The sequence below is a fragment of the Piliocolobus tephrosceles genome, chromosome 11 (assembly GCF_002776525.5).
Source record: "Piliocolobus tephrosceles isolate RC106 chromosome 11, ASM277652v3, whole genome shotgun sequence".
Classification (NCBI taxonomy): Eukaryota; Metazoa; Chordata; class Mammalia; order Primates; family Cercopithecidae; genus Piliocolobus; species Piliocolobus tephrosceles.
This window is the reverse complement of record NC_045444.1, coordinates 85,406,030-85,420,204: the sequence shown is the minus strand read 5'-3', so window position 1 is coordinate 85,420,204 and position 14,175 is coordinate 85,406,030. Positions and strand designations below refer to the sequence as shown.

The 14,175-nt window shown below is 36.3% G+C and overlaps 1 protein-coding gene across 4 annotated transcripts in view; it reads left to right on the top strand.

Annotated features, from left to right (window-relative positions):
* SATB2 (SATB homeobox 2) overlaps positions 1–13,035 on the top strand; it is a 200,579-nt gene extending 187,544 nt beyond the window's left edge. The window contains exon 12 of one of the 4 annotated variants that reach the window (XM_023218251.2): positions 9,811–13,035. In XM_023218251.2, coding sequence (XP_023074019.1) covers positions 9,811–10,272 — 462 coding nt within the window. In that variant the 3' untranslated portion in view covers positions 10,273–13,035. The remainder of the gene's footprint in view (positions 1–9,810) is intronic. The other 3 variants (XM_023218254.3, XM_023218258.3, XM_023218262.1) reach the window with 3 other exon arrangements.
* Positions 13,036–14,175: the final 1,140 nt, after the last annotated feature.

The window sequence follows — 14,175 nt, the reverse complement described above, 5'->3', positions numbered from 1 at the left end:
TTGTAAGGTCATGCAGCCCTTACAAATGTTGGCACATTTTATTATATGACATATTTAAAAGGAAAACCAAACATATTTGTTAAATTGCCACTAATATTAAAAAAGTTAAGTACTGGGAAACTACTAAGTATATGGTGACCACTACAAGTTTTCCCAAAATTCTAAGTTTTGCTTGAAAGGTTAAAAGGTATCATTGGCAACAAATGCTGTCAGATATTCTTCCTGGAGTGATAGCCTCACTTTATTTTTAGAACAATGTCAAATATGCAGATCTAAATAACCATAGTCTGTCTATTAGTTCTTTCAAGTCAAATTGATACTCCATGACAAAGATGGGTGGCTCAGCTTTCAAGTCCAACAATCACACAAGTGCTGTTTCTCAAGACAACCATCTTCCCTCAGTATGCTACAGAAGTACTTCATATGCACTTCCCATTTCTTCACACAGAACATTATAAAGAAGTATACTCGAGGATTGAGACTTAAGTAATACAATTTTACTGCTTCATCAAAGATGCTCTTAAATGAAAGTGGCATCATTTTTGCCGTGAGCTTGTGGCAGTGAAAAATACAACTGCCTGGACCATTTGGTGCTGCTGCTTTGATTGTTGCAGGCCAGTATTTCCCACCAATGCTTTTGTACCATCTGCAAATTTTGAAATGTGGTCTATGCAATAGGCCCATGACATCGAAACTCTTTTCACAGCAAATTCAAGATATTATTTACCTTTTTGACTTGGCTGAAATTTGCAGATGGTACAAAAGCACTGGTGGGAAATGCTGGCCTGCAACAATCAAGGCAGCAGCACCAAATGGTCCAGGCAGTTGTATTTTTCACGGCCACGAGCTCATGGCAAATTTCAGCAAGGTCAAAAAGTTTATGTTTATGTTCTAAATAATGTCTTGGATTTGCTATGAAAATAGTTTTGATGGCATGGGCCTCTTGCATAGACCACACTTTGAGAACCGTTGATAAACAATGTCTTCCTAAGAGGATGTCAGGCTGTATGTATAGAAGGTGTCAACTTAAACGGACTATAACTTGAGGCTCAATTTCATGTAATATATGCTTCATAGGCAACTTTCCTGTGCTAGGTGCAATTTTAAGTACAAAGATGTATGTCGCATTTGAGTGAAAGAAATAAGAAAAGTTATTGGTAGATGTGCCTATTTGTAGATCTGTGGGGTGAAAAAGATTTCTGAATTTGATGCTTTTATAATAAGCATGTCGATAGAAAAAATGAGTGACACATTATACTCCTGATTCTTAAGTCCTCCTCACATTTCATAATAGCTAGTACTAATTGAAACCCTACTTATGACTTCAAAACTTTGCTGCTACATACTTAGCATATATTATCTCACTTTTCCCCTTATCACTACAAGCACTACAAGGAAGATTTTACAGATTAACAGACACTGTGGCTCAGAGAGAGTAAGTAATGTGCTCAGAGTTACAAGGCTAGTAACTAAGCAGTTGTGATTTTGCAGTCAAAACTGGATTTGAAACCAGAACTTTGTGACCTCAAAATTTCTCCTTACCACGTGTATACAATGCCATCTTATAGTTATACAGGGCCCTAGGAAGTTTTTTTTCTTTTTACACAGCAAAGAATGTTTTGCTAAAAGGGAATAATAGCAAGGAAAGTAATAACTAGTTTTGCTGAACAAGAATAACTGATCTGAAAGTAAAGAAGAGAGAATATGGAATGCAGTGCCACAGAACAAAGATACTGAGCACTAATTGTGTCCCAGGCATATGGTATGCCAATATGTAGCTCAGTCCAATAGTGACAGAGACATAAAATAATTACATTAATATTTACATTAGTTATTAATCATTAAAGTTCTCCTCACTGAATTCTGGGCCAAAATTAATTGTCCCCAATGCTGATTTTGAAAAAAGGGGAATATTAGAGGGTAGAGTTAGGTTTTTGAAACTTTCAATTACATGATATTTTATATATAGTCCATTTAAAAAATAACAGCATGTATTCATTCATCTGTTCAACAAATTCTAATTGAGTTATGCATAAGGACTTTCAACCAATTGTTACTTTTAAGTAAAAAAAAAAGTGTGTGTATGTGTGTGTGTGTGTGTGTGTATGTGTGTGTATATATATATAAAATATTGTTTGTGTTCTCATCTCCTGTTAATGTACCTTACCTTACAGGATCTGAAGCTTTGGGTTAGACTTGTCATAGAGAGAGAGACAGATGTGACCACCTGGGAAGCTGTTTTAACCCATTACTACACTGGATCAACCACCTTATACAGTCACCTCCTTAATGATTTCTCATATACACACACATACACATACATACACACACACACACACACTTTTTTTTTTTTTTTTTTTGAGACAGGGTCTTGCTCTGTCACCTAGTCTGGAGTGCAGTGGTGTGATCTCGGCTCACTGCAACCTCCCCGTCCTGGGTTCAAGCAATTTTCCTGTCTCAGCCTCCCAAGTAGCTGGGATTTCAGGCGTGTGCCACCATGTCCGGCTAATTTTTGTATTTTTAGTAGAGACAGGGTTTTACCATGTTGTCCAGGCTGGTCTTGAACTCCTGAACTCAAGTGATCTGCCCACCTTGGCCTCCCTAAGTGCTGGGATTATAGGCATGAGTCACCATGACTGGCCTTAAGTATTTTTTTCTTAGAACTTTTAGTAGAAGAATGCTTTCCTTTTTTGGATCACCTAGTTTATGTTCTGTTCTGAAAAATGAGGTAAAATTAAACAACAAATCAAAATAATTCTAATACTAACCCAAAATAAACGTGGATAAAAGTCGTCTTGTTTGTGTTCTCATCTCCTATTGATGTACCTTACCCTACAGGACCTGAAGCTTTGGGTGAGACTTGTCATAGAGAGACAGATGTGACCACCTGGGAAACTGTTTTAACCTGTTACTACACTGGATCAACCACCTTATACAGTCACCTCCTTAATAATTTCTCATTTTCTCTATAAAAGAAGACCACAAAGTGTTGGCATATTATAAGTAATGCAGCCCACCCCATAATGATACAGTGAATTATATACTTTCCTAAATTTAATCATTCAAGATCTCACTTCCTTCCCTACAGGCAAAAGGCATTATATTTTACACATGACTCCCAGCTGGTTTTCATTGAGGCCTTCAATATCCATTTGAACACTGAGAGCTTTAAGAAGAGCTGCTTTATCTTTCTTAGTCAACTTTGGTCATGGTACCATTAGGTCTTTTTGTTTTCAAATTTTTCGGTTTTGAAGGCAGAGAAACAACATGTGTCCATATTATAATTGTGCTTTATGACTGGGCAAGGAACTTTTGGGTTTCATTTGCAGTTAATGTCTCTTTTGAGTATATTTACAACTTCTCATTCTTCATTGCTATCTTCATGTCCATTTATAGACATAGGTGTCATATTTCAGCCCAGAGAGATTACAGCAAATAAATAAGGAATTTACTCGACTTTTAACTTTCTATTTGTTTATTCCTACCCATAACTTATTCATCAGCCCTTAATTGTTAGAAATAGGACTTCTTATTAAAAAGCTGTATAAATTAATAGGTCCAATTATTGTAGATGCTCCATACATGTTTGATACGTGGATACACTTTTTAAAAAATTCTTTTAACCCAGGGCTGTTTTTAACATCGTTTCTTTCACATATGATGAACACCTCTGATGAAGAAGACAGCAATCAGTTAAGTGTAAAGTAACACTTCTTTGGAGGGTAGAAGTGCCAATGCATACTTCTGGCTGTTTTTATGATAATGTTGCTATTTGTAATACTCCAATAAAAATCCAGTAATATATTACAAACTGAAATTTTCTTGCAAAGTAATTATATAAATATTTTCCCATCTTTCTAGTAATAGTAGTAGTTTTCAGGTCTTACTATATTTTTGGTTATCTCAGATTTTATGAATGAAGTTCACTGTGAGGGCTTTCCATTACCCTGACGGTGGAGCGCCAAGCACTCCATGCTCCGGCCATGGCTCTCTCAGGTGTCATTTTGCTGGAGCGTGGTACTATCCAACAGTACTTTCTGTGCTAAGGGAAATGCTCTGTGTTGTGCTGTCCATCATGGCATCGCACAAGTGATACAATGGAGCACTTGAAATGTGGCTGATGTGACTGAGGAACTGTTTGTTTGTCTGTTTAATTAATTTAAATGTAAATACCCACATGTGGTTAGTGGCTATTGTATTGGGCAGCACAGCTCTAACATGCTGACTTTCTTGCGGTTTTGCAAATGTACCAAGTATATTCTTGCCTTGCAGCCTTTTTGCTTGCCTTTCTATTATCTAGAATGCTTTTCCACATGGCTGGCCTTCACGTCCTTCAGGCCTGGGCTCCAATGCTGCCTCTGTAGGGAGCCTTCTCTGAGTCACCTTATCTCAAATAACTTCCCCTCCCCACAATCTTCCTCCTTATGCATTGCCCTGTGTATTTATTACTACCTGACATTTTATTTACGATCTGTCTCCTCTAAAGATTTTGTTCAATTTTTCTCTATATTGTACTCACAGAAGTCAGGAGACTATAATGTTTAAGGGCACGGGCTTTAACATATCCTTGAATAAGATATGCTTGATAAGCCTAGTTCTACTGCTTACAAACTCTGCACCTTAAGCAAATTATCTACACTTTTGGAACACCAATTTTCCCATCATAAAATGAGGGGTAAAAATGCCTGCCTCTAAGAGTACTGTGAAAATTAAGTAACATTAAATATATTTATAGCATTTAGGTCAATGTGTAGCTCATGAGTAAGCTTTATATGAATGGTAACACCTATTATTACTATTATTATTGTTATTAAATCTGCTTAGATATTTCATTAATTTCATTACTGTGAACCCTGCTTGTCATACTGAAAAATCAACAGCAGAAGTTATGAATAAGAAAGGCTTTTAAATAAACCATTTAGGACTCTCTTTACAGAAATGAATTTGTTGTCTAGATTAACTTTAATTTTGATGGAGAAAAATCCAAACCAAAAAAAGAAGTAGGATGAGTTGGTAGGCTTCAGTGTGCAAAGATCAAGAGTGAAAAGGAGTGGATAGTTACCCTTACGGAATTAAATATTCCATTATTTGGGAAAATCACATGAAGAGGGGTGTTTGCCTTAGGGATAAATAAAGGTCAACTTCTAATCCCATTTCTTAAAACTTTTATATTGAAATATGGTATAGTTTGCTTACAGTAAAATGCATAGATTTTAATTGTACAGCTTGATAATCTTTAGACATACACACATCCTTTTAATAAACGCACAAGTCAATATAGAGAATATTTGCAACATCCCAGAAGGCTATCTTCCACCCCCTTCCACTCAGTAAACCTCAGTGGAAACCTGTTATGCTGGGATCTGTCAATGCAGGCTTATCCTACTTTCTTCTATTCTTATATATTAATTTGTTTTTCCTGTTCTTTCACATAAGTGGAATCATACAGTTTTTAGTCTTTCATATCTGACTTATTTCACTCAACAGTAAGTCTGTGGTATTTATCTGTGTTTGTATATATAGCAGTAGTTCATTTATCCTACTGCTCTGTTATATAAGTATACCACAACTTATTTATCAATCTTATTATTGGTAGACACTTGGGTTGTTTCCAGTGATGACTAAAACTGCTATGAGCATGCCTTTCAGAGGACATAGGCACTCATTTCTGGTTTTATGCAGTGTTTGTATGTTTGGCGTTAGTAGGTACTATCAATGGGGATTTTTTTGCCCCTCCACTGGGCCCATTTTGAAAAAGGGAAAAAAGGTAATGCTGGCAAGTCCTTGGTCCTGCCAGCTTTTCATAAATAGTTTGAAAGATGCTCAGTTAAACTTAATATGAAGAAAATCTCAGAAAACTATAATCTGATAGCACAAAGGACTAGTTTGGAAAAAAAAAATTATTCATTTTGCAGGGCATTCTATTAGTTGGAGTAATTGTGAATTTTGTGACTTAAAATATTAATTAACAAAAAGATTATGCCCAAACTGTCAAATGAGCCTGGGAATGAAACCGCTTATAGGTCTCTCCATCAGCAACCAATGGCATGACTCTCAGGGCACTTGCTTGGGACAGAGACCAAATTTGATTCGTTCTAGTTCACTAAAAAGGAATGTAGAAGATGTTCTGAGAAATTCAGACCAAAAAAAAAAAAAAAAAAACCCAAACCTAAATATCAGTTAAGTGAGAGTTCAGAATTTTCCTGTGAAGAAATGGCTAAAAGAGTTGACATTATTTAGTCAAGATGTGAGAAAGTGAAGAAAAGATGACTTGATTCTGCCCTTTAGATGGGTGGATTTTAGAAGAGGATTTGGATTGATTTTCGTGCCTAGAGAAGACCATCTTATAGGCATTAGGCACTGCTCTGCTTGCATTCAGAATACTTATGCCACTAGAATAAAGTACTACATGGTATTAGGAAGGATTCTTAGCAGTTGGCTAGAGAGGAAATTATGTTGTTCTTTTGCTAGGAATTGTCTAAAGACAATAACTTTCTGCCTGGAGTAATTAGAACATTTTAGGGGAATACAGATAGTTAGGACAGATAACTTTGGGAATCTTTTAATCTCAGATATTATGTATATTGTGGTTGAAAGGGACTTATAGCCAAAGAAAAGTGTCAGTATAATAGAAAAAGCTCAGCTCCTTTGGTAACTTGTAAGACAGTTTCACTTAAGGGATGCCCATTTGGGCATTCAGGGTTTTGACTGCTCTTTCCTTACCTGTTAGAAGATGCTAGAAGATATAACTTAACCATCTTCATGTAGATGTCACCATGCTGCCCAACTCACTATGGTACATTGTCTGACCAGAAACTATATATTTCACTTTGTAGATAATTTCTCTAACTATTACTTCTCTTGAGAAACATCTTCCTAGTCTATCATGGGCAATTGCCTTGTCATTGTTCCCTGGAAACCTTTATCAGACCGACAACTCCCCATGTTTGTTAATTCCAATCCTCCGAATCAGAATTAAGAGGAGATGCTACATGTTTCCAGTTCAATCTTGATCCACGTGGCACCTTTGTGAGGAACTTGTCAGGATTCAGTTAATTAATCCATGTAAAGTTCTTAGAACCACCTGGCACAGAATAAACATTCAGTGAAGGCTAGCTATTCTTACTGTTCTTTCTCTGTTTCATGTTTGGCTTCTCTGTACCTATATATTACTAGTGCTCAGTTCTAGGAAATAAAGGGGAGTGAAGCAGGCCAGTTGGTTGGACCTAAGAAGAAGAACAAATGCAATCATGCAGAAAGATTATAGTAACTTCAAAGTATACTTTTGGAAAATCTCTTTAAATCTAACCAATGCACAGTGGAAAATCCCTGAAGAACCAATCTAATTATTCAATTAAATGGAACCGTTATGCTGACTTTTACTACAGAAGGCAAGCATAATTTAGAAAATGGGGCATTTTAATTCTCTTTTGTTTTCCAATTAGCACAATTACTCTAATGGGGAGTACTCATGCTTGAGTCTATGTTCTTCCAGTATGTACTTTGCACATAATTTCAGTCTCTCTTTCCCCAAAAACTGGAATCCTCACCTGTTGACATAGAGGTTTACTTATTACAGTGCTCATACTGCCCAGATCATGGCCTCAGAACAAATATCCTTCTGCCATGAAAGCTGACCTGACTAGCACCAGTCCCCCAACCCCCACTCCTGGAGCTCTGCTTTTCCTGCCAGGTATAATTAGGATGCTGAAGTAACAGAGCTCTCACTTTTTTTGCTGATGCCAGCTTACCACAACAGACCACATGAGTTTACTCTTAGTTGAAAGTGGTAAGGAAAATGCTAAGAACATTCATTTTAATTGGTCAACATTGTACGGACTTTAGTGCCACTGTTTTATAGTCCTGCGCTTAGAATTTCTTTCTGCCACTAGCCATCGGCTTATTATAGCAGATAGTCTTATTTGCTTCTGATTATCCTTTTTATTATTATTTGATTATTACTTGAAAAATTTAAACCTCTTTTGTTTATTGTTACCTTATTTAGGTAACAGGTTCATCTGCCCTAATATTTGTTAAGTTCTACGTAAAAGACTGACATTTTCACATTGGTGGGAAAGTATTTTTTCATCACATGGCCGTCAAGACTAGGATGAATGGCAGAGTTTTTTTTTTTTTTATTCTTAAATACTTGCTTTGATGCTGTTGTTTCATAGCTAAAAGACTATGGGTAGTGTGTGGTGGTGGCAGGAAAGGTGGCAGGGATGGTGGTGTGAGTGGTCCTTTAATGTAACTAGATGTGTTTTCTTTGCATTGGTTGGATTTATTCCTCCTGAACTCTGGAAAATGTTTAATTTGTTTTTCTAATATGAAAAAGATCCATAAAATATGAGAGAATAGTAAAAGGAGAATTTTTTTTTTTTTTAAGTGAATTCACTCTTCTTAAAAGTTTTGGGAGGATTTAGGAAGTTAGACCCAAGTATAGGAAATGTGGTCTTTGCCTTTGGAACCAACATGACACATTTTAGGGGGGAAGAGCACAGTAACCTTGTAATTCTGTCATACAGCTGAAGCTGTAAGGTGTGGGCGATGGCTGCAGTTCCTCATCAGGACTTCATGCTCCATCTCCCCCTCCACAAAGTCCTTCTCACATAGGCCTGTGGGGAGAGCTGGGACTGAGTTCCTTTGAGTAAGTTTACCTAAGATTTTGCTTTTTTTTTTAAATGAGTGGGAAATAGGTAGAAATAAAAGAAAAATTATTTAAATTACAACTAGAAAGCTTTAACCTTAGGAGAAAAAAAACCCAGAAATTAGAAGGTATATGCAAAACAGAGGATTAGTTTATAGTGATATTGAGAAGGTCCATCTATGTAAGTATAAAATGGTCATTTAAATTCATAATTCAAGAAACATTTATGTCTTTAAATTAGTTTGAACATTTTCACATTCTAAAAAAAAAATTTAAAATCAAAAGAATCAAAATTGGAACTAAAAGAATATAAAGTCATTTCTAAATTTACAAAGGATTGATTTCCTGTCTTAAGTGCCAATTATTCCTCTATAACGCTGTAAGAGTCATTATGAGGCTGATAATAATTACTGTCATTTATTGGATGTTTGCTCTAAGCCAGAGATGAGGCAAACTATGGCTCATGGGCCAAATCTAGTCTTATTAGAACACAGCCATATTCCTTTATTTTTGCAATAGAATAGAACTGAGTAGTTGTGGCAAAGATCGACCCTCCAGAGCCTCAGATATTTACTGTCTTGCGCTTTCCTGACGAAGTTTGCCCATCCATGATTTAAGACAAGCACTGTTCTCTGTAACAATTATGTCATTTAATCCATACAACATCTCTAGGAGGTTAGTTTCTTATCCTGTTTTATAGATGATGAAATAGAGCCTTAAAGATATTGAGTGACTTGTCCAGGGTTACTCAGCTAAGTGGAAGAATATGAACTTGAAGCCATGATGGTAGAGTCCATACATTCCCCTTTGTGCCCAGTTTCTTTGTCGTTAGCCTTCAGAGAGGTGGCATATCTTGGTGGTTAAAGGTATGGAAGAATCTGAAGCCAGGTTGCTTAAAGTGAGATGACCTTAGGCAACAAATGACTTGACTTTGTGTCTTAGAATATAAATGTTGGCAGATACTACTATTATCAACCTCATGTTTTGTAGGTGAGATACTAAATCTCCAGAAATGCTTTTACGCTTTCCAAAGACCTGACTTTACAAATGACGATAGCTTACCTCCAGTGCTAGATAGATAACACATATTTCAGAGGGCTGATGGTTTTGGAAAGGTAAAATCATGAGTCCAATGTTCATTTTTTTTCTCTCTTAATTATCAGGTGCTTCATAGACAGCAGTCTCAGCCAGCCAAGGAGAGTTCCCCTCCCAGAGAAGAAGCGCCTCCCCCACCTCCTCCGACTGAAGACAGTTGTGCCAAAAAGCCCCGGTCGCGCACAAAGATCTCCTTAGAAGCCCTGGGGATCCTCCAAAGCTTTATTCATGATGTAGGCCTGTACCCCGACCAGGAAGCCATCCACACTCTTTCGGCCCAGCTGGATCTCCCCAAACACACCATCATCAAGTTCTTCCAGAACCAGCGGTACCACGTGAAGCACCACGGGAAGCTGAAAGAGCACCTGGGCTCAGCGGTGGATGTGGCCGAGTATAAGGACGAGGAGCTGCTGACCGAGTCAGAGGAGAACGACAGCGAGGAAGGCTCCGAGGAGATGTACAAAGTGGAGGCCGAGGAGGAAAATGCTGACAAAAGCAAGGCAGCACCTGCTGAAATTGACCAGAGATAATGTGAACTTCTACTAGGCAAAGCAATACATCGGTCCAAGGATTTTCTGCTTTCATTTCTTTAAAAGTTTTGTAATTTTTTTTTGTTTGTTTTTTGTTTTCGTTTTTGTTTTTTTGCTTTATTTTTGTCTTTTTATGTCTGTTTGTTTTGTTTTTCTTACCCTTTTGGACATTTCTTTGTTGCAGAGGATACACCTATAGACTGAATAAGTTCAGTATTTCCGAATCAGACATCGCCTTGGCAAAGACACTAAAGCGTTACACTTTATCCCGTCTCTATGACTGGATCATAGTCATTATAATCACAGGAGACTCTGCCTTCATTATCCTTGCACTTAACGGAAGTTAAATCAGGCAAATTCCAGGATGAAAAGAACTACGACATAAATGAAGGAAGCTACAAGTGTGTGTGTATATGTATATGTATATATCTCTATATTTACATATATATATTAAAATTGCATGGGACAGAGACTTTACAATCCGAAAGAATAGACTGTGAAATGAGTTCTTAAAGAAAAGACTTGTTTATGTATTAAAAAAAAAAACCACTTCACAGTGAGTCGCTTTGGCTTTTTGATAAACTGCGGCCTGCTCTCAGGGTGGGGTGACTATTTTTGAATTCCTATTTATTTTTTGTGTTTGTCCCTGATTTTTTTTTTTTTTTTTTTTTTTTTTTTTAATTCTTTGGCTTCCTATCTGGCAGCTTAATGGGTAATTTTTGAGGTATGTATTTAACAAAATAAACCAACACTGCCAAAAAAAAAGAAAAAAAAAAAAAGTAAATCAGGGCACATTAAAATGATACAAGTCAAATTACTCTTAAAGACACAATGCACACTTAAAATGACTCAATAAAGTGACTCGCTACGTTCCGTTATTCAATTTGTCATTAATGTAGTGAACAGATGCATTTCTGTGGAATTCCAAATAAGTAAAACTGAAATTCAGTGCAGAGAAAACTTTGTCCATTAGTGCAAGTCTTGATCAAATGACATTTTGACATTGGACATATGGAATTCATAGTATGAGCCACATTTTGTTGTGAAATTTATTTACCTGCTTGTGGCTTCAAATCTGAAAATTAATAAGCCTGCTCGTTTAAAAGTTGTTTGTTCTTGCTGTTTTTTTGTCTTTTTGTTTTTTACTAGAAAATAGTTCAGTGTAATATTAAGTTAGAAAAGAAGTTGCTGCCCAGTTAAAGGGGCTCCCTCTCAAATAAATCTCCATCCTTCCCTCTCCCAAAAGACATTTCTGATTTCTGTTTCACTTTGGGCGTCCTCTTCTTCGCACACATTCCACCTACCTAATCAAACATTTCCAGTCCCTAATCTCTCCTGTCCCTTTTCCTGGGATGACAGCCCTAACAAGAACTGTTTCTGAATCGTTGTGCAGCTCCGGGCAATAGAGTATGTGAAGCGAAGCGATTTCAGTAGAATCACTTACTCATCCTAAAAGAAAACATTATCCCAGTTACCTACATCGCAATTACCTTATGTAAAGCAGAACTAATGCTGACTGGATGTTTAGTGGGGTGAGCATTAAAGCTGCAATCTACTATAGTACTCCAGATCTCTTTCAGCTTCCTATGAGAAACACCAGAAGCATTACTTTCCACTTTTACTTACAGTAATTGCAAGAGGAGACCTCACATTCAGGACTGGCCTAGTGAACGTAATCCATGCTTTAAACTGGTCATTAAACAGTCCCACATGGTTGGATTTTTTTTTTTTTTTTTTTTTTTTTTTTGAGTTGTGCTCTCACGAAACCTTGTCAAAGACCTCATGCAATATCACTTTGAAAGTTATTTTCTGTTTACTACACAAACATTGTAATATAACTGTTAATACTATTTATATATTTGAAAGGTATAAAAGGTAGGAGTTAAAAAAAAACCTCTATGTGTAGATATTAACTCAGAACTTACAATATACAGGGAGAAGACATGTTGCAATACAAGCTAATTCTAGCTGCTCAGTAACCTCTGGAGTTTTTAAAGGGACATTTTCCTGTACTTTTTCAAATAATAATGTTTAAAAATTATCTTGACATGAGCGTCATATACCTTTGCAAAAGGATGGTTGTTTGCAGTTCGCCCTAGCCCCATCCTTCCTATTTCTGTAGTATGCTGCAGCTTTAATCAGAAAGTCCATGGTTGCTGCTTCCTGATCTCCGAGTTACTCTTTCCAAATTGTCTTCTTACACTGTTGCTGAAGGTCACTCTATACACGTAATGGAAACTGATTTTGCCAAGCTCTTACAAGGTGGTTCATCTATCGATGGCATCCGCATTTGGTATCTTTTACACTTCAACCAAAAATTTATTAGGTATTTTTCAATGCTAAGTCTTGCCTTTTATTTTTTAATTTCACTGCCAAGTTTGCAGTGGTTCTAAGTGAATCTGTGGGCATTTTAGCCTGTGGTCTTGCCAGATCTTTGCGAATTACAATGCATATATGTCTATTTATTCAATATCTGTCATATAATATCTATTTGGAAGAAGAAACTTTCTCTTGTAGTGCCTCTTGACAAAGCACAATTTCCCGCCTTTTTTTTTTTTTTTTTTTGTGAAATGAAAAAAACAAATTGTGTTTTATTGCGGTATCAACAATGTGAATAAGGATTAACATATTGTAAATGTTCTTTTTTCCATGTAAATCAACTATCTTTGTTATCACTAAGTGATAATTAATTTTTAACTTATGTGCATTGTTAGGCTGTTAGAATTTTTTGGTTGTTAAAATAAACGCATTCAATAAATATGACTTTGTTTGTCAAGTATTTTACTGGGCATTATCTGCTTCCCCACTTAATTTTTTATGCAGAGCGAGACCTGGTGAGTCTTAGGAAAATTTGTACCCTTATTTTAGAAGCAAGACAGTGGTACCTGCTATTACAGATGTGTGAGTCCTGTACAGTGCATGGATTTCATTGCACATGTGAATATGTGTGTGTCTCTGTGTGTATATAAACACATGCATGCTCACTTCCTGGAGCTGGCAACTGGGGGAGTCATTTATCCAAGCTTTTGTTATATACAAACAAAATTCAAATGTAAAAAGATACATTTATAGGCTGCTGTTTTATTTTTCTAGTGAATATTTTCTGTTTATAATTTAAAAACCACAAATGACTGCGTGTCAGGAAACTTTTGGAGCACATATGTCCATGGTTAATGGACATAATAAAAGTCTTTTATATTTAGAGCTGGGGTACCATAACGTGTGCATGGAGGAATGCCGAAAGGATTGATGTATCTGAGAAATGTGTGAAAATGATTTTTTAGAAAGTGCTTACAATGGAAAAAATTGCTCAAAAGACTAATGTTAATAAGGAAAGAGCAAGTGCTTCGCTTCAGAACTGGCAAAGAGAAAGTAAATTAAAAAGTGATTTTGTTTTCTTTTGATATTGTAAATGTTTTTCCTGTTTATTTTTTTTTCCATTTTTCTGTATTTGATTGACATACAGATGTAACTTCTCTTTCTTCCTCAGTTTCCCTTACCTTTTTTTCTATGATAGTTAACAGCCCATGAACCATGTAGATATGTTTTAAGGATAATTTATGAAAACCAAGTGTTTGCAAAAAGGCAGACAGCTTCAGGTTGTTGAAGGTTTTTAAAAACAGCTAGAGGCTCAAGACAGGGTGAAACGTTATTTACACAAATGTAAATGAACTCTGCATTTAGACTAAAGACAAAGAAGGAAAGCATTTGTGAAATAATGACTTTTAGCGCAAGCAGCTTCCACATTCATGAGATTGTGTTTTAGGGGTCAAACTTCATCAGTGGGAGACTCTACACACAGATGAATTGGTGTGCCTAGAAGGTGTCTCTGTGCTGGTGACTTCTATTTTCAAGAAAGCAAAGTAGGAATTTCTCAAGTAAACAAAGTCATAGCATCTCAGA